The following is a 21,897-nucleotide window of genomic DNA, read 5'->3' on the forward strand; positions in this document are numbered from 1 at the left end:
AGTTTTAGCGAAGATCTTCCACGCGCCTTAAGTATTGTTCCAATCTTGATGCTGTCACCACCATCAGAATCGTCTTTCTCCGATCTACCTCATCGAAAAAGAATCGGCATCAACGGAAGCTCCACGCGCCCTCACGCGACGCCTGAAGTTTATGCATCTTCATTTACGCGTGCCACTGTCGCTGCTGACGTCATCTTTGACGTCACACTGCCACGCTAGCCCTATTGACATCATCTATCACGTAAGCCCTATCTTGATGACGTCATCTACCACGTCGCTTGTTGAAGTCATCTTTGCTTACGTCAGTTGTAGTTGACTTTGACTAAATGTTGATCGTTGACTTTGACCATGCGTTGACTGTTGACTTTAACCTATAGTTGACTTTTTGCAGTCCAAGTGCTCCTTATCTGTTTCGCGTAGATTTCATTTTTGCAGTCTTTTTTTTTTTTTTTTTTTTTTTTTTTTTGTGTGTGTGTGTGTGTGTGCATATTTTGCTTCTAAACGAAGAATAAGGACAAGTTTTCTTTTTATTGCAACAATCGTCACCGACAATCCAACAAACGTGTTTGCAATTTTTACAAATGTCTTGGCCATAATATTGAGACTTGCTATCAACGCAACAAATCAACTATTTCCATTTTTGCTGCTACTATTGCTAAAACTAAGAGTATCCAACCAATGGCTCCCGTATCTGCAAAGTCCAAGTCTTCTGGATCTATTATCTCCATTTTCACAGTCGACCTACAAAACATCATCGCTAATACCATTCATATGGTTGGTAATGCATTTTATTCCTCTTCTCTTTCAGTTTCATATGGTATGTCTCCTTCCTCTTAGCTTATGGATTCTGCTTATTGTAACCACAAGATACCTCACTCATTCTTATTTTCTCAACTTGAACCTGCACCACACCCTCTTAATATTCGCACAACTAATGGTTCCACAATGTTTGGTCATAATATAGGTTCTCTCTCGACCTCCAACCTCTCGGTTCCTGGGGTCTTTAATGTTCCTAATCTTTCTTACAATTTATTTTCTGTGGGACAATTAGTTGAGTTGGGTTATTGCATTACCTTTGATTATTTTGGTGTATTGTGCAGGATACGAGGACGAGACAAGAGCTTGGGACCAGTCTTAGAATTGGCTGTATGTTTCCCGTGGACAACCTTCAACTTCCACTTGTTGCTTTGGATTTTGTTGCTGCTGCAACTGCTACAATTTCTTTTATTCCTTCCCTTGCACTTTGGCATGCCCAACTTGGTCACTCATCTTCCTTTGAATACAACACTTTGCTTCTAGAGGTTTGTTAGGATCAATGCCCTCGGAAAATTTTGATTGTGTTTCGTGTTAGTTAGGAAAACAACCAGCCTTGCCTTTCAATACTAGTGAATCAATATCCACTAATATCTTTGACCTAATTTATTTTGATGTCTAGGAACCTTCCTCTGTCTCTAGTATTGGTGGATCTCAATATTTTGTTGTCTTTTTTGATGATTATTCTCGCTATAGTTGGATTTTTCATATGAAATATCATTATGAATTTTTGCAAGTATATTTTAATTTTGCAAAAATGATTGAAACTCAATTTTCCAAACAAATAAAAAATTTTCGATCTGATAATGCTTTTGAATACACTCAATATGCTTTCCAAGCTATTTTACATTCCTATGGCACTATGAATCAACTAACTTGTCCAGGTACCTCTCAGCAAAATGGTAGAGTCGAATGAAAACTTCGTCATATTCTTGACACTGTTCGTGCTCTCCTTCTCTCTGCCAAAGTTTCTGCTCCTTTTTGGGGTGAAACTACTTTTCATGTTGTTCATGTCATTAATCATATTCCCAGTCTTATCATCCAAAATCAAACTCCATATGAGCGCCTTTTTGAGTCACCTCCAGATTATCACCACCTTTGTTCCTTTGATTCTGCCTGTTTCGTTCTTCTTCAGCCGTATGAGCATAAGAAACTTGAGCCTCAGTCTAGACTTTGTTGTTTTCTTGACTATGGTGAAACTCAAGAGCGATATTGGTGTTATGATCCTGTCTCTCATCGTCTTCGTATCTCCCGCAATGTTGTCTTTTGGGAACATCGCTCCTTTGTAGAGCTCTCTCACGTTCATGCCTCCCTATTGACCTCCTTTGTCTTAGATTTTTTTCCAAATGAGCCACATATTCTTTCTATAGTTGCTCTTGATCCTCCTATAGACTTCTCTGTCCAACCACCAAATATTTTTTATACCTCTCCTAGATCACCCTCTAATGAACAGGTTGAAGACGAGCCACCCAACCTTGAGCTTGGGTCCCCTACTCCTGCTCCACCTGAAGATCTTGCACAAGATATTCCACCTCGTCACTCTACTCGGGTAAGATCCATTTCTACACATTTACTTGACTATCATTATTACACTGCCCTTGTTACACTGCACGAACCTCACACCTATTGTGAGGCCTCCATTGACCTTTTATGGTAGCTTATAATGAAAAAGGAACTTGATGCATTATCTAAAAATCAAACTTCAGATTTGGTGACTCTCCCTGTAACACCCCAAACCCATACCAAGGATTTAGATGCACAACCTGTCTTAGAAATACTCAACAATAATATAATGGAACATAGCGTAATTAAATATCCACAAATATACTTCAAATAATCAAAATCTTTCCTATGAAATCCATAAAACAAAACTTTAACAATAAAGTCTCCAAATACAATCTCAAAGAGTTCCACAAATGCCAAGATTACTATCCTAAGAAAATATACTAAAACAATCCCTCAACTAACATAGCTCCAAAAGAAGTCTTCAATCTATGTCTCCAATGATCTACCACCAAAAGGTATTCCACTGCTCTAATCTGAAAGGGTGGAGAAAGGGGGGTGAGCTAGAAGCCCAATAAGAGACTACATAACATGAGGATGTCTTTCAAAACAAAACATTAGTATCTTTAACAAAATATAGTCTTTACAAAACCTTTACTATAATACTGTAACCAATAAATAAAATAGTAACCACTTTAATTGGCCAAAATACACTAGATAGGTAGAAACAATTTAATATAGTAATAAACAATTTTTCCACTTGTAACAGCCATTAACAATAAAACAATAGTTTGATGTGGAAAACATTAAACATTTGCCAGACAAAGACATAAGCTGCTAAACACTCGGTGGGTGATTCCCATAGGGAATAATAACACTAACCTCAAAGAGGCAATACTGGCTCCAAAGAGCAAACGATAACACTACACCACACCACAATAACACTACATCGGCCGAAGGCCAACACTTAACCCTGTGTTGGCAAAGGTTGCAGACTGTCTAACTGACTATTCGAAAACATTCTTACGTTATTACAATATTGTCAATACCAATCATATATCATATAACAAATACTTTCTCAAAAATATAGTTTTGAGTCATTCATAACATATACAGTTTCAAGGTAATACTCAAGAAATAATAAGATTCAAGTATGTGTACAAAGTATTGATAATGGTATGAGTTTTTGAAAACTTCACTTTTGCAATTATGTATATATATAAATATATTTTTACCAAAAATATATATAAATATACACGCCTTGAGAGACGTCATGTTCTGAAGTCCACTTACCTCTAGTTGTTAAACCAAGCTTCAACTCAATGGTCTGAAACAATATCAATTAGAACCTAAATAAACACAAGACGACTCAATAAGAATGGATACACTAAGGCAGCAACAAAATATAAATTTCACTCTTTAAATTCGTATCTCACTACTTATTCTGAAATTATAGCTAATCTAGTACTCAATTGCTTTATCAAGTACTCCAAAATCAATACCTAGTAAACAATTCTAATGAGCCGAATATGTAAATCTCTATATTATTAAATTCTCCCAGTACAAGTTGGCTTCCAAATGATCACATGCTTGTAGATCATATTAACCCAAAATAATATATATCATCCACAGAAAATTCTACCCGTAGGACATAGAAGCTATAGTATGTACTGAGTGTTAGAAAGTTTATCTAACATATATATATATATATATATATATATAATATTCAAAGATCTATCCTACCCGTAAGCCATAGCAAGAACACAATAGATTCACCAATTAATTCCTACCCGTAGGACTTAGCGACCTGAAGCATGCATTGATAAAAGTTTAGAACTTGACCACAATATAGATTACAAGATTCAAAAGTCCAGCCCCACTACCATACGTAAGCTCTAGCAACTAGGTTATTTCCATGAGGGTTTGAGAGAGAGGTATACCTGACCACACGACCATACGGATGCAGGATTTGTTTCTTGTAACTTTGCCGTCTCTCTCTCTCTCTCTCTCTCTCTCTCTATCTTTCAGCAGGAAACCCTAACCTACTAACACGTTAAAATTATTTTCACTTGGGCTCAAATATAAAACCCACTAAAAGCTTAAATAAGCCTCCCAAGACTTCAATTCCCACTAAACTCATATTAAGGTTGTTTAGATGGGCCAGAACTCTAAAGAATTCCAATAACATTTAAACTCCTAATCCAATTAGGTTTTAGTCTCTTATCCTTGTCCTTAATTGATAAGGAGACTAGAAGTTTAATATGAATAATCCACAAAATAACTCTCACGTTACATCTTTTATTTATTTTCTTTGTAGATATCATAATATAAAATAATATCACCTTCACAATAAATTAAATAATTCATCAATTTCACTTTAGAAGCAATAAAATTAAATTTAAGTGAGGCGGGTGTTACACTCCCCCCTAGGAAATCTGTGATTGGTTGTAAGTCGATCTACAAGATCAAGACTCGCTCTGATGGATCCATTGGGCGATATAAAACTCATCTTGTTGTAAAAGGTTTTACACAGGAGTATGAGATTGATTATGAAGAGACCTTTACTCTGGTTACTCGAATCTCATTTGTTCGTGCCCTCTTAGCTGTTGTCGCTGCCATTAAATGGGACATTTTTCAGATGGATGTTAAAAATGCCTTCCTTAATGGGAATTTAAGTGAAGAAGTTTATATACAACCTCCTCCTGGTCTCTCTATTGAACCAAATAAGGTTTGTCACCTTCGACGTGCATTTTATGGCCTTAAACAAGCTCCACGAACTTGGTTTACCAAGTTCAGCTTTACCATCTCTCACTTAGGTTACATTGCCAATCATTATGATTCTGCCTTATTTTTTCGTTGCACTAACAAAGACACTATTTTGTTTTTCCAATATGTGGATGATATGATCATAACTGGTGATGACTTTAGTGGCATTCAAGAACTCAAGGCTCAGTTAGCAGTTTGAAATGAAAGATATTGGATATCTCAGCTACTTCTTGGGTCTTGAAATCACTCATTCTACAGATAGACTTTATATTAATCAAGCCAAGTATACTTCTGAACTTTTGTCTTGAGTTGGACTCATTGATAGCAAGATTGTTGACACTCTAGTTGAACTTAATGCGCATCTGACTCCCTCGGGGGGAAACCATTGTCTAATTCCTCTCTTTACAAATGCTTGGTTGACAACTTAGTTTATCTCACTGTCATTCATCCAGACATTTCCTATGTTGTTCACTAGGTGAGCCAGTATCTGTCTGCTCCATGATTGACTCATTATGCTGTTGTTTTACGCATTCTTTGATACCTGAAGGGCACTCTCTTCCATTGCCTTTTCTGCTCTACTTAGTCTCCTTTTGTTCTCCATGCATTCTTTGATGTTGATTGGGCAGGAGATCCCACTGATTGCAAGTCCACCACTGGCTATTGCTTTCTTCTTGGTTCTTATTTGATTTCTTGGTGAAGCAAGAAACAAACCCTTGTGGTTTGCTCTAGTATTGAAGTAGAATATTGTGTCCTTACTGATACCACATCTGAGCTCCTTTGGCTATGATGGCTTCTTAAGGACTTAGGTGTATCCACATCCTCTGCTACTTCTCTTTATTGTGACAACCAGAGTGCCATTCATATTGCTCACAATGATGTCTTTCATGAACGGATTAAACACGTTGAGATTGATTGTCATTCTATCTGTTATCATTTTGTTTATGGTGCTCTCAAGCTGTTCTTGGTCTTCTCTAAAGATCAACTTGTAGATATCTTTACCAAGTCACATCCTAAGGGACGCCTTCTTACTTTGGTTGACAACCTTAAGTTGATCTCACACCCACATTAAGTTTGAGAGGGGTTGTGAATGTGTAATAGGTTGTGGGCTTTAGGCCTACCTTGTTTACTTGTACTACACACTCAGCCTCCTATATAAAGGTACTCATGTATATTTTATTATTTGAGAGAGATACAATACATTCATTCAATATTTCTAACACTTAGGAAGCAGGGAAAGTGGGAACTAGAGAAGAGGAGTTAGGTTTTATACAGGGATGAGAGGAGCAAATGAGTATTGATGTTTTATACAGTTACAATGCAGAGTTCAAGCTCAAATTAACCTCAACCTCAACGTTGAAGATAAAGATAATATTAATATTAATTAAGCTTATTCTTTTATCAACACAGATATATAATGATAATTTCCATTTGATGAATTTTATATCTATTTAATTTCAAATTCTTTGCTGTACATGGCTTTATGAAAACGTATTGTATTTTGTATAGTTACCTATTTAATACAAAGAGCTCTGTTTATTTATTTATTTTTTTAAAAAGAAAAAGAAATACAAAGAGCTCTACGTGAAGAGAGAGCAAATATTACTAGATTCATATTCATCAACGTCTAATTAGATTTTTTTTTTTTTTTTTTTTTAAATCATCAACACAAAAGCTCTCCTATGGCCCTACCTAATTGATTTAATTTCCGCTTTCTTGATTTTCTTGAAATCAAGAGTTGGGATTGAGAAGAACTCTTGAATCTTGAGAACCAAGTTTTTCAAAGCAAGCACTACCATCCATGTGTGATTTTATTTTAAAGAGATTAATTTTGATGAATTTTGATTCAGATAGGAGTGCCATGTTTGTCATCAAAGGGTTTTTTGGCAAGTCATAATTCTATGTTTGCCATGTTTGTCATCCAAGACATGCAAAATGTGATCTATTCCCATAAATGTATGTGGCGTTTATATCACCACTTGTAGTTGTAGCAACATTTTGAATCAATTGTTTGCTTTCAATCATTTCTTCACTATAAAGGAAATATTTGTACACTGCTATGATCAGTAATGCTTGCGAAATATTTGCTTCAAAACACTGGAAGATCAATAATTTTGCTTGGTCATCAAGGAACATTGGTGGTTCAAATAAGGTACCAATTGAATCCTTTGTAGGACCAATTTGTTTTCCAATTACAATAGTTAGAAAGGAAAGAGAAAAGTAAAACTTTCCCACCTTTCAAAACTTCAACTTGTAATCATCTATTTTAATGTTAATTTTTAATCCCAATCCAGTACATTATCATTTAATATTATAGTTTGATACCTTATTTAAGTATAGAAAAGTATGACCATGACATTTCTTACCAAATACATTTCTTTTTTTTATATGTGCGTACCCAAATTTTGCTATGTGGATCAGGTTTAGAATTGGGCTCACAATCTACTTGTATAGTGAGCCTAGTATTTCCTACTATGAGAGAAATTATAGAGTCATCTGGTGGACCATGTCACTTGTTCACCATTCCACTAAAAAATTTCCACTTGTTTAAAATTGTTGAGTCAGTAATTAATTTCTATTTTAAAAAAATTTCTAACTAACAATTTTAAACAAGTGGAAGTTTTTTAGTGGAATGGTGAACCACATCACTTGTCCACTATGTGGATCTTATAATTTCTCCTACTATGGGCAGTTCCACCTCAAATCACAATATGGCTTCCCTTAATCCCAATGAATACCCTTACTCTCCTCTTTGTGTTACTCACTCCCGGGTTTCGGTTGTTTACTTTCTCTCTCTCTTTTCTTCCTTTTTTCTTTTCCTATCAAGATTGCTAACCCCCTACCTTCTTATTCTCTTCTCCTTTTTATAGCTTCATGTTGGTGGAGGCGTCATGATTATTCCCTCAGCTCACTCATGTGGATGGGGTCCAATCTAATTATTCCTGATGAAAATGCGCTTTGATCGAAACAGTGGTAATGGCATTGGAATTGATTCCAGCCTCTAAAAGTCCGCTTGACAGCGATAAACCCTAAGGCAATATCAGGCTGCTGAGAACTTGGCTACCCCCAAGCACTCGCGCTCCCGACCAAGTTAAAGTTGATTAGCAAGGGTTTGCTTTTGACAAGTTCAATATAGGATGAACTCATTGTGGTTTTTGGGTTCAGATTGGGCCTTATAGTGTGTCCGAATCAAGGCCATAGGTGCAACGGGGACAGGGTCATGTACTGTACCACAAGGTCAGGGCCCAAGGCCCAATGTACAGTACCACAAGGCTAGGGCCCAAGGAGCAATGAGCCTGGGACCCTGCCCCGTACATTATACATTCATAAATATCTTCCAAATTCAAAAATATACCCATACGAATACGCTTTGCGAAAAAAGCGCAAAATGTCATATTAAGATTTTTTGCTTAATAGTGATTAAGTGCACCAATTAAGAAAATAACTTGCTTTTAATAACCTATTAAGATTACTTTTACCACAGAAACTGCAAATTTCCACACTCAAAAAGATTATCAAATAAAAAAAATTAGCAAAATCTCATAATTAAGCTTCTATACACATCATTATTTAAAAAAAAAAAATCCAATTGCAAAATCTTAAATATGTCACTTATTTGATTATTTTCTTAATTAACCTTTTTTTTTTTTTTTTTTTTACCTGAGTAGGTGCCACTATAGAGTACTTTAAAAACAACTATTGTGAGTATTTTCTCTATACAAACTACAAATTCTACATCCAAAGGGATATAAATAAAACCTAGCAAAGTCTCATAATTCAACATTTAAACAGATTATTAAAAAAAAATAAAAATCAAATTCTCACTTCCACAACAACTAATTATTATACCAAACTCAAATCAAATCTAAGTGATATAAAGAAAGAACATGTGATCAGGAATTGAAACAAGAAAACGCCTAAATGCTTAAGCCATAACATATTTGTTAAAAAAAAAATCTATTTGACAATTAAATTAACAATAACAAAAAGAACCATTAGTGGAGGAAAAAAGTTGTAGAAACAATTAAAAAAAAATTCACCAAAAGATAAACAAAATTGAAAAAATAGAGAGTATTGACCTTTTTTTTTTTTTTTTTTTTTTTTGCATAGAACTTGGAAGGAGTATGTAAGAGAGGTGGAAAGGAAGTTTAAGATATTTATATGAAAAATAAAATAGAAGAGGAAGGGTTGAAGGAGATGAAAGGTTGAACAAGGTAAAATGGTAGAATTTAAAAAGATATAAATATAAAAATTTATAAATGTATAAAGTGTATAAAATGGAAAATTTAAGAAAATAATGATTGGAGAAGATGAAATGTTAAAATAAGAAGACAACGGTCAAAGGAGATGAAAGGTTGCACAAAGTTAAAAAAAAATAATGTTGATGACGTGATGCAATAGGAGCTTTACAAAATTTATTACAAGGTTTCCATTATTATATATACTAGTCGGGAACTCGTGTGATGCACGGGAAAACTTTGTCTAAAAGTATGTTGGTCTCAAGTTTTGCATAAAAAGTATAATTAAATTATATTGGTCTCAAATTGAAATAAATACTACATGAAGACTTAAAAAAAAAAAAAAAAAATTTGGTGTGCAACTAACTAAATGCTTCTGTAGTTCTCTCTAGTTTCTATGCTATTAGAATCTATTACCTTAGTATCTCAATTGTTTGTCAATATCTGAACTTATGATCATCGTTACGCTTATGATGGACCTACCACTTTCATGCATTTGTATTTTTTTTTTTTTTAAAAAAACCTGCAATGCGAAGGCACACAAATAGTTTGTTTCAATTTGTTGTGAATTTCTGAATCAGTTGTAGGAGCATACCAAAAGTCGTTAACAAATTGGTTTTCATATCTAGTACCATAGCATCATAGACGACTCAAAATTTAATATGAATATAGTTGAATGCAATATGACTATTGGTGACTATGCCATATCACATAGCATTTGAATTTTTCTTTAACATGGAAAATTCTTAGGTATTCTTAGAGTATAGTAAAATGGTTCTCCCTCCTCTCACATTCATAATGGACCCCACCATGAATATAATGAGTAGATTCTACCAAAAATGTAAGATAAGGAAGCACTATTTACTATGCTTCGGGAATACCTAAGAATTACTCTTTATTTATTTATTTATTTTTGTTGAGAAAATAATTACAATATGCTGCTAATCCTGCAATTCGAATCCTTTCCCCGTTAGACTCCTAAGCACTTTGTATATAGGGAGGTGCCAATTCAGTTACAAGGCCTTTAGCTACCTAAGAATTACTCTTGTAACACAGCAAGAGAAGCATTTGTTATCTTAGTAGACAATCCTTCCAATGTGTAGTCCATTGGTAAGATGAATATTATCTTCAATTTGGAGAATCCTAATATAGCACTCAAGATATATGAGAGAGAGAGAGAGAGAGAGAGAGAGAGAGAGAGAGAGAAGTTTTGGAAGAGGAAGAGAAAATAGAGTTGTGGTACTATTGAGATCAGACTGTACATTTCCTTTTTATTTTTATTTTTTAGAGTGATTGTATATCTTCCTTGACCATACATCTCCATTTCTTTACATAAAATGGTTGAATTAAGACTTGAAAAATCAGTAGGAACATTGGTTTGGTTAGATAGGATTAGTGAATCCAAACTACAAATTGTTGTTTGTAAAGAAGTTGAAGAGAGTGTATAGTCTGAAGGGAAGCTTGTATGGAGGAAGAGAGCTTCTAAATGAGTCAGGGTCTTGGCTTTCAAGTTTCATCTACACATGTGAGAGGAGAAAGAGAGTCTGTAAGTGGGTTAGGGTTTGGGCTTTCATCTACACATAGAAAATGATCATACTTAGGTCAAAATATGTAAGGGAATAAGTGGGCTTGGGCTTTTCATAAGACTTGGTTTAATTTTCAACAACAACCCATCTTTTAGATAATAGTAAGTATGTTAGGGTTTGGGCTTTCATCTACACATGGAAAATGATTATGCTTAGGTCAAAATATGTTAGGGAATAAGTGGGCTTGAACTTTTCATAAGGTTTGGTTTAATTTTCAACAATAACCCATCTTTTAGATAATAGTAAAAAGAAGTTAACGTGATTTTTAGGTAACAGTAAAAGCAACTTAATGAGAAAAGGTTAAAAGGCTAAATGTAATATTAGAGTGTCACATGATAGGAGCTCATGCACTCCCACATGAAGTCTCTGCTTTTATATTTATAATCAATATATATATATATTTATTATAAATTTTTTTTTCATATCTCCACACTCCAACACAACTTTCTTTATGTCAAGCTCCATTCCTATACCTGCACAACTTTATTCAGAACAGAAGATACAAATCCTTTTAACAAAGTACTCCATTAACACAAGTTCTATATTAGTAATGTTGCATCCTAGCTAGCTCATAGCTTCTTTGGTGCATCAAATGACACTTCACTTGCTATTTTTGCTCCCCTTTGTTTAGCCATGTATAGGCCGACATGATGCATAAACTCCTGCAAGTAACACAAGAATACCTTTGAGAGTGGCTTCTATTCGTTCATTCACTCATTTTGTATTAAATATAGTGAGGCTAGCACATATACAATTAAATATAGCTAGTTTTCTGAATCATGTCCATAGCTTGGGGATTTGGCAAATATAGATGTTACAAAATTTGGCAGAAATATTGTGACGTTAAGGTCTTCTTTTTCCTTGGTAAAGTTCCTATGAATTCCATTTACAAACAGGTTTTAGATTCATAACGAGTCCTTTTTAAAGTACCAAAGTTTGTATATTTCAAATTCCCTGTTTGATCTATGAGAAGGCAGTGTATGAGGAAGGTTAATGTAATCCTATTTACCTGGGGATGAACTAAAGCTCCTTTGGTATTTTTGGCAACTTGGATAGGAACATCAAATGTAGCGCATCCATGGGAATACACCACTACATCCTTAAGAGGGGTGAGAAAACCAAGGTTTCTTGCAGATAATGTAGAGCAAACGAAGTCCAGAACACAGATATCTGTGCATATCCCTACAACCAATATCTACACCAAAAAGAAATCATGCTTATAAAAACCAAAAAATTAGGAAGATAAAATGCACTAACAGCTCATAATTAACCAAGGAAAATAACATAAGGCTAGACAAGCTCCAGCAAATATTTAAAATACTTACGCCTTTGATCTGATTCTTCTTCACCCAATCCACAAAAACATTTGAACCATCATCCTCAGTTGAACCCAAGTATCCATCAAAGCATTCTTTGCGCCTGATTGTTACATTAGGCTCATTCTCTAACCATCTCAGAGCTGCACTTTAGTGGAAGAAAGTAACATGAGAGAGAGAAAAGTTGGGAGGGTTTGAAGCTTGGCATATTAAATACTTAAACACATAACAGTCACACAAGTACACATCTCATATATGGTTAGGCCTTTGATTTAATCTATGAGTGAAACACTGCCAGAAAATCTGCCAACATGGAGATGATTATACAATCTAATGATTTGCTTGGGGGCAAAGGAAGAATTTTTCTTCTTCATCCTCAAGTTATACCACCTATAGGCTATGGCAATTGGCAAAGCATGTATAGACAATACAAACAGAGAATTCAAGACATGCCATAACAATAAAATTAGTTTATTGTGAAAGCTAACTTGCCACCTTAACCATAAGCTGTAAGCTAAAACAGAACTACACCTTCTAATTCTTAATTAAACAGTCTTCACTTCTTCAGAACTCCACTAAGTGTGATCCTAAATCCAAATTGTAAATGCAGTTCATGTTCAATCAAAAGATGAAATAAACGACAAACACTCATCATATACAATATTTTCCCCAAAATTAGGCAGGGAAATAGCCAGGTTTTGCTCCTTAAACCATAGCATATGCCATATGTTGCAAATTTTGGAGAGGGCTAATGCCAAAAGCTTATTTCATGTTTATTGTTTCTTCTTGACTCCAAGTTTTACAATCCTACACCTTATTTCTGGTTGGAGACACTTGAAGTCTGCTTCTGCGTTTCCCTCTTTTAGTAACTAAAAAAACATATTATACCACTATTAATGTTGGGTCAGGTTTATAGGAAATTTTGAATTACCTTTTCTAACAAGCATAGTCTGATCTCAGTGATAAATTATATGCATATCATTCATCGTTGATAAAAAAAATTTGCTCTTCTATGCAAACCCAAATATACAGAGAAACAGACAACTGCTTTGGACACCATAAATAACATAGTAATCATTCAACTGCAAAGATTAATTTGCCATGTTTGTGTGTGTGTGTGTAACCATGTGCTTGGATATGAACAAATAGGCATGGAAAGACACTGTACAAAGGCATTAGACAAGAGAAAACAGGATTATATACCAGGAACCAAATTTGCCTCATCGGTGCCAGCAATGCAATGAGGAGGATATGGTTCCTCAGGCTTATCAGGATGATGAGAATCAAGAAATCCAATAATAGGCCTTTTCTTCTCACAGAACAATCTGGCCAGCTTTTCTGATTCCTTGATCATTTCTGAAATCTGACTATTGGGCTCTCTTGGTGCCTGAAAACACACAACATGTTTCACACTTATTAAAATTCCAATTCTACGGCTCTTGTTAAATACAATCTTGCCAAAAGTCAAACCCAAGACAAGTTCTAACCAGGATCCATGATATACCTAAAGGTGATATAGATCCTTTTGGATTTTTTTTTAAACTACAAAATCCATGACTTCACAACAACAAATTTTTTGTCTAAAGATTTTGAAGGTATTGATCTTCAACAGACTAGTTATTATTTTGACTTATTTTTCTTTATTCGAAATTATACTTTATGTTGCTTCCTTAATTGATATGACTTTATGAAGTAAAAGGGGAAAAAAAAAGTTGCCGTTAGCGAAACAGCTTGAGCAAAATGAAAAGAAAAAAAATTATCTCATCCAACTCAAAACAAAAAGATGTACAACAAAAGAAAGCCATTTAAAGCTAGCTTACCAGATTTCCAGCACCAACTGTGCAGAAACCATTACTGATGTCCACAAGTACAAGACCAGTCACATCTTGGGGTAAAACCACCGATTCCTGTTCAAGAGGAATCTCACTCTTCAAAAGCTCAACTGTTGGAGATACCATTTTAAGTTCTAGTTACTTAATTCACTTCGCAGAGATATAAATCAACCAAACAGAGATAAATTGCAATACACAATGGGTTAGTGAGACTAACACCACTGTACAACAGACATGGCAAAAACGGGTTAGAATTTTCTGACCCGGTCCCAACAAAATCCTGACCTAAATCTGAATTTTTTTTTACCCAATGCAAAAACGGGTTGATTTATGACCTGACCAAGGTTTTTAAGGGTCAACCCGATCCGACCCGACCCGCAACTCAACTCGAATCCAAACCATTTTTTAAAACTCTTTTTTTGGTGAAAAAAATAAAATAAAATAAAGACAATATTAGTTTAATTGTTTGTTGTGAGTTTTAAGGAAACAATTGAGATATTTACATAATTACATGCAAATTAATTGAAGATGAATAGTTGAGCATTCTATAATAAGTAAAGATTTTTAGATATTAAATAAAAAAGTACATGCTAAGATAATTTTGTTACAATAGAGTTAAAAACATAGATTTAAAATTGTAGATATGTGTGAGAAATATTCACAAGTGTGAAAATAGTGAAGGCAAAGTATCAAATTAGCATAAATTATGAATGCTTAGACCTAATTTTTAACAATTTATGTATAAAATAACGGCTTTTCAAAATAAATTATGATATTTCTTAGAGTGCATGTTGCTTAACAATGATATGATATTCATAAAAAAGACCATATATAAATAAGTAAACAATCAAACTTTAATGTTTATCTCAAGTTGAAATAGAATGCCAATTAGAAATTATAAAATTAATTTTCAAGATTGTAAATTTCTTATATGTTTTTATTCTTTGTCAAATGAGTTATCCAATAAGTCATTTGTAATTTTGTTTTATATTTTGGGATGTTGATATTGTGTAGAAATAAAACTTGTGTATTTGTTTTATTTATCTTTGTGTTATTTTGTTTTAAATAGCAATATTAGGATTTGTATAATTTTAAAATTATTGAATAAGTATTAATAAGTTTAACTAAGTTCATTTTTTATATAAGTGGTGAATTCAAAGTAATGCATTCTATATTAAGTAATTTGTTGCATGACTTTTCAAATAGCAAATACATGATTTTTTCTTTATAAAAAAAAAATTTCATGTGAAAATACGGGTAAACCCGACCTGACCCGTAACATGATTGACCTGAACCCATTTTAACCCGCTTAAAATGACCCCTGTTTGACCTACAACCAGATTGACCCGACCTGACTATTTTGCCATGTCTATGTACATGCGCATATTTATTTAGAAAGTGGGGTTGCATTATCTGGACCCTCATTTTATTTTCCACTCACTAAAATCCAAATTTGGAAAACTTATTTGATTTTCTTTGTCATTTTGGTAGAAAAGTCCAAAGAACATATAGAAATGTGCACATGCGTCCAAGTAGATCTTCATCATCCCCATGTGAATCCAACTTAACACTCAACTTTAGTTGGATGAGAATAACATCAGCCATCAAAGATCAAAAACTGTAAACTTTATTGTTTTCATATGTAGATAAGAGGCAAAAAAGTATACATGTCCATCCAAATTAACAGTCCAAAACTGGGCTGGTTTATCCACCCACTCTAATTATTAACCAGTAAAAACCAGGTTTAACATGGATATTCTTACCCAATATGCTTTTCTGAGTTGGGTTTCATCAGCATGATTGAGTCGAAACCTAGACTGTCTTCCTTGTCTAAAATCCATGCTTGCGGGCCGGGATTCTTTGCCACATTCTGGTGGTTGAAGATATATCCTAGGGCTAGGAGGCTGCTTTCACTGTGTAGTGCTTCAACCTTATTCAAGTGTCCACTGCTACGGTCCAGGGCCTCTCAGTCTCAAACAAGGGAGCATGCTTTTGCAGCTCCATATATAACTACGTACGTAGAATTCCAAGCACGCACCCTGTTTCATATGGAAATTAAGTTGCTTCCTATCTATTTATATTGATATTCTCCAAATGCACTCAGAGAAGAATTTAATAAAATCTTATGAATCTTCTAATTTATTGGAATAAAATTTTATTACTTAATGAGTGTATTTAAAAATTAAGAAATTAGAGTATTATAATTGTTACAATTATGATAATGCCAGAGGATGGTGGTGGTATGGATGGTATGGTCATGTTGGTGGTGGCTATGACATGAGAATTATGGTGGTGTTGATGACAGTGGGTGATGGCATGATGGTAATGGTGATGACAACAATGAAAAAATGACAATGTTGATATCACTTTTAAAATCACATGCTGCCTTCTAGAATTTGAACTTGAGCGATTTGGATGCTTGAAAGTAATCTGCAAAATTTAGTAGTGTTGGCATTTAGACCCAAGCCCATTCTTGGACCCATTGCACAATCATTATACTATGATGACTATCTATTCTATTGACTTCTACTACAATGCTACACATATATTATACAAACATTAGAATTTTTTATTATTATTTATTTATAAGAAATATGTAACTTTCATCAAGAAGAAGAGAAATTTAATACATCTTGAGCCCATAAGGGCTCGATCATACTATAATTTTCCTCTATCCAAGTTACAAAATTAAAAACATCCTTAACATATTGAGTAATACATATACTGGTTTGTTTGCTTGTTGCTTAACATGACACACTTGTACTTTACTACTAGGTCAATTGGCCTCTATGTATAAGCCCTCTCTACAGTACTTATCACTTATTTAGCAATATATATCCAGCTGTATATTCTTGATTTCAATCATTCCTTCTAAGCCTTACCAGTCATGGAACCCACTCCCATTACCGTACCTCTTTGCTGGAGGCATGGGCTTGATCTTAACATTTTGTACAAAAGGGAATCGGGCTTTTGTAGGCTCGATGTTTTCTACTGAGTTCAAGGTCTGTGGGCCCAATTTATTCTAAGGTGCCCAGGTCATTCTGCAGAAGACCCCTTTTGGGATTTATTCTCTTCTCTTGGTGTTTGGGTCATGACAAACCCCAAGTTTTATTCTCCTTGGAAGATCCCCTTTCCAATGGTTATCCTTTTTTATTTTGCTCCTCATTCAAGGGATGGTGGCTCATCCGTTTTATTCTGTTGTAAGTTACTCTTATTTACACTTTATTTTGGACTAAGTGTGGGCTTAGTCTTTACTTATTCTCTTTCCTCTTTGGGCATTTAGGTTGGCCCATTGAATCTTCTTGCTCCCACCTCCTTGGTGTCTATGGGCCTTGTCTTGTTGGGCTAGAGTTCATGAAAAAACGGGTATCAACACTGTTATTTTTATGAATAAAAAAAAATTTCATACGAACTTCGACTCTTCGAGGTATTATATAGAAACATCAACCAGTGTTATTGTAAAAGATTGAGATGCTTAAAATTTTCACTAGAAGAGGTTAAATACTTAAATATAATGGTAAAAAACCTTGAGATCATCTTAGAGCATGTGCAATGAAAAATCTTCTAAAATAGAAATATATTTCTATATAGGACGATACATAAAACAATAGGAGTTCAAGGTTTGTGATTGCTTCATGAAAAACGAAAATCCTTATTTAGTAACTTTTATATAACCTTTTTAATTAAGAAGAATTCATCTCATTAGTAATGTCAAAGTGACCCCACCCTGTCTTGAAGTTCCTAAAAAAACAAGTGTGTTATTTTTTAAAAATAGATGTTGCTATTATTATAATCTTAAAAAAATAAAAAAATAAAAAAAAACTACAAGCTTTTTTTATTACATCCAAAGTATAGAAATTAAAGTGTCAATTTTAAATTATAAAATAAAGAAATAATTTTAAAATTTTATTTTGTATATTATTATATGTTATTGATAGCATTTCTGATAGGCCAAAAACAAATTGACCCCTTGTGATAAATTAACTAATTAATTTTGCCAAGTGAATTAATCTATATATATATATATATATATATAAAACCGAAGCCTTTGAAACTCCCACAATTTTCCACATCATCATTTTAATTTAAAAAAATTTTAATTTTTAAAACTAAATAATGAGAGAGTCCTAACAGGAGTCTCTTTTATATATATATATATATATATATATATATAAGAGACAAAATCTTTGAAAACCCTAAAGCAATCTCCTCTGTCCGTCTCCACTAAGAGAGAAAACCCTAAGTTTCAATTTCTTTGGTATGCTTGCTATTGCTTTTTCTTTTTTTTGTGAATTAGTTTTTTTTGCTTTTGTTTTGTATGGAGTAGTACTTTACAATATATAGTATAACTACAAGTATTGTAGTAAGTTTGCTAACTTTTTGTGTGGTTCAAAGATGCTATATTCTATATTATTTTAGATTATATAACCTTAAGCTTTACCTTATGGAGACGTATGTACAAGTTTTCAATTCCTTTTGTATGGATATTTTCTCACAGCTGTGGAGTAAGGTATATGCACTATATGTTATCTTATGTTTTCTCTTATGGTGTCATGCTTCTTTGTTTATTAATTAAAGATTATGTTGGAAACCTATATTATTTGCACCTTCAAAATGTTCGACAATGTTTGAACCAAATTTTTCATCAATTAGGAAGAATTGGATAAAAAAAACAAAGCTTTCCATCCTTACTGAAATTGTCTCGCAATAATGACTTTTTTTTTGTTTTGTTTTTATAATTTGTAGGTTCTGAATGTTTTGATTTTTTTTATTGTCTTTTGAAAGTTTGACCATCTAAATTTTTGGGTTCAATTTTTTGCAATATTTGAAACAGTTTAGCAAATTTCAACTGTTATAATTATGGATTATTCTCTTAGAGGTAACCTATCTTTCTTTTATATTTCTCTATTTGGTAGTCATATATATTTTGTTTTGTTTCAATAATTTCTAGGCAGTGTCAATAAATTTTCTGATTTTTTTTCCCCTTTCGAACATTTTAACATCAGAACTTTTTAGTTATTTTTGTTTCGATATCTAAATTTGACTTATTTATCAAATTATAACTCAAAAAGATAGGAGCAATTCACGCAATAGTATAGTTTCATAATCAATTTAAAATTTTATAAAATTATTTTAGTCTATTATAAATAGGTAAGTTCCCGTGCGTTGCACGGGTTTCTGACTAGTTAAGTTAATTAACATGCAAATCACCGAATAACAAAATATGCAGCGAAAAATAAATGACATGGTGATTTGTTTACGAATGGAGAAAACCTAACGGCAAAAACTCTATCGGGTGATTTTCAGGTCATCACTCCTGAAATTCCACTATTATCATAACAAGCGGTTACAAGTAAATGAATCTCAGTAGCTTATACCAACCTACAATTGAACCCTTATCTCAATACCCAATTGGACTTGTTCTGTAGTGACAATTTTCCTTTTCGATGCATGGCTCCCAAGTATGTGACTAATTAATGCGCGGATCCCAATACGCGACTTCAATCACCAACTAGAGTAGGCTGTTGGCTGCAAAGTTCTTCAGTTCATCCCAACAATGAAAATCAAGAAGATGTTTGGTCACAAAACCCTACGATGCACATACACAACAACTTCTTTACAAGAATAATGAACTAGGGCAAAACTTTGTCTCCGGTTACAAATTGCTTGAATAAACTTTACTCAATACTTGTGCAACTTGCATACCCTTTAATGGCCCTTAAAATAATCATTTTATATGTCTAGAGTTAGAAGAAAAGAAGGCTCAAACACATAATCATGGATTAGAGTCAAAACAGAATTAGAATTTTGTTTTTCATAAAACTCGATAGATAGTTGTCTGTCGAGGTGCTGTCGAGCAGTTGTCAAGCCTCGGGGTTGGAACAGCTTCTTAAGCTCGATGGATAGCTAGCCGTCGAGTTTTAATGAACAACACTTCTTCAACTTGAATCTTGGACAGACTCGCATGTCTTCAACACTTGATCATGAAACAAAATTTCTTGAGGTATTAAACACATCCTAGATCTATCTAAATACAAGTAAAGTGCGTTTTGTCAAAGGATAAGCCAATTACATAAAATAGTGACATATGTTCCTAATAAGTGAATCACATATGTCCTAACAATCTCCCCCTTTGGCAATCCGTGACAAAATCATAACAAACAAATAAACATATGAAAGAAGTCATAAATCACTCAACTTATATTCACTTATTGAATACAATAAAATCTATCCTAACACAAACTTTTGAAAAACTTTGCAAGAAGAGAGTTTATGGCAAGTAGACTTTGACAACCTGTATTTCTGAAACACTTTAAATAAAACTCATCAAGGTATTTTTGTGTGAAACTGAAATAATAGATTGCATACACGTAATAAGAAGCATGTGCATAAAGAGAGAAAAGAAACAACACATGTAAGGGTAGGTGAAAAAAACATATATCAACATATATAAAGAAGATAAGTACAATGTATGTCAAAATGGTCACAAGACCCATGTACAAGAACAAATGTATCTAAAATAGAGAAAATAAAAAGATACATGTAATCCTCACTACATCCCTCATATATCAACACTCCCCCTAACAAAATATCCTATACTAACTCTCTCCCTAAGAATGACTACTTTCATATCCAAAACTACTCCCCCTTTTTGTCGTGAGTGACAAAGGGTAAGAGTGTCAAGTAAACATCTCATCGGTAGAGCTAGCATCTCCATCATCATCGTCCGAAGCATCATCGTCATCACCATCATCATCATCCTCAACACGAACGTTCACCTGATACAACTCTGTAAAGAGTGTATCAAGGCGAGCATCCATGCGCTGCAACTGCGCCATGATGTCTCCTAGAGTCACATTGCCCGAAGAAGAAGAGGGAGCGGATGTGGATGGAACAGAATGAGACGGAGCAGAACGAGAGGGAGGAGTTGCTAAATCCGACTACCGAGATCGAAACTGCGCCTTGCTACGTTTAACAGTAACGTAGTCTATGGCACACATGACATGAAAATGATTAGAAGAGGGAAATGGAACAGAAAAATGGCATAGAATCTGCGTGATAGCCGAAGGGAAAATGAGCTTTTCTCGGGTAGCTGTATCCCTATACACATCTAAGATAGAAAGAATGAAATGTGAAGGAAAATCTATAGTGAGGTGCTCTAATAAAGAAAGCAAAAATTGAGCACGAGGCTTTATGATAGAGTTATAGTGAGATAGTGGGTGCAAAACAAAAGTCATCACCATGTTCATGAATCTAGGACCTTTAGCAAAAGGCCGACATGGTGTGAACTGACGATCACCCCAATCTGCGAGATGCTCACAGAAAGCGGATATCATCTCGTCTTTGGACACAGTTCGCAGACGCTCACAACCGGGGTAGTTAGGATGCTCTACCCTCGGAACATGAAGCACATCCACAATAAGCTGCGGTGTGACTACAATACACGTACCTCGAACGTGAGTAGAAAAGAGAGGTACTGAAAAATCGAAACCATGCATGTTGGAGTAAAACTCCTGAATCAGCATGGTCGAACAAGTGACTGGGACGTCACACTGTGACTCCTATCCCCAACTATGAATGATAGTGGGAAGGTCAGTGTCGGTGAAGTTTGCCAAAATGACTCGGCGTTCCGAATGAACACTTCGTCAAGAAAAGTTTTCTGAGAAGTCCTTTCAGGTATCCTCATCATGGAACCGAATATGAGAAGGAGTAGGATCAGACAAAGACGATGTCCTAGAACGCAAAGGGTTCTGGGACGGAGCTGACTTACGCTTAGGTGCCATAGACACAACTAACGTAAATAGAAGGAGGGGGGGGGGAGAGAAAGAAAGACAATCAGAAAAGC

At 34.3% G+C, this 21,897-nt stretch overlaps 1 protein-coding gene and 1 long non-coding RNA gene across 2 annotated transcripts; both read right to left on the reverse strand.

Moving 5' to 3' along the window:
* Window positions 1–2,705: 2,705 nt before the first annotated feature.
* LOC115967703 lies at window positions 2,706–4,449 on the reverse strand. The gene is made up of 3 exons (XR_004086519.1): window positions 4,257–4,449; window positions 3,610–3,665; window positions 2,706–2,852 (listed from the first exon to the last, which is right to left on the reverse strand). It is a non-coding gene; the product is annotated as an uncharacterized LOC115967703 (long non-coding RNA).
* A 6,854-nt stretch (window positions 4,450–11,303) lies between these two features.
* On the reverse strand, window positions 11,304–14,292 carry LOC115967588 (nicotinamidase 1-like). Its single transcript, XM_031086709.1, has 5 exons — window positions 14,040–14,292; window positions 13,423–13,606; window positions 12,229–12,362; window positions 11,913–12,098; window positions 11,304–11,565 (listed from the first exon to the last, which is right to left on the reverse strand). The coding sequence occupies exons 1-5, from the start codon at window positions 14,175–14,177 to the stop codon at window positions 11,473–11,475; spliced, it is 735 nt and encodes a 244-aa protein (XP_030942569.1). The 5' UTR covers window positions 14,178–14,292; the 3' UTR covers window positions 11,304–11,472.
* Window positions 14,293–21,897: the final 7,605 nt, after the last annotated feature.

Source organism: Quercus lobata, chromosome 11 (genome assembly GCF_001633185.2).
Source record: "Quercus lobata isolate SW786 chromosome 11, ValleyOak3.0 Primary Assembly, whole genome shotgun sequence".
Lineage (NCBI taxonomy): Eukaryota > Viridiplantae > Streptophyta > Magnoliopsida > Fagales > Fagaceae > Quercus > Quercus lobata.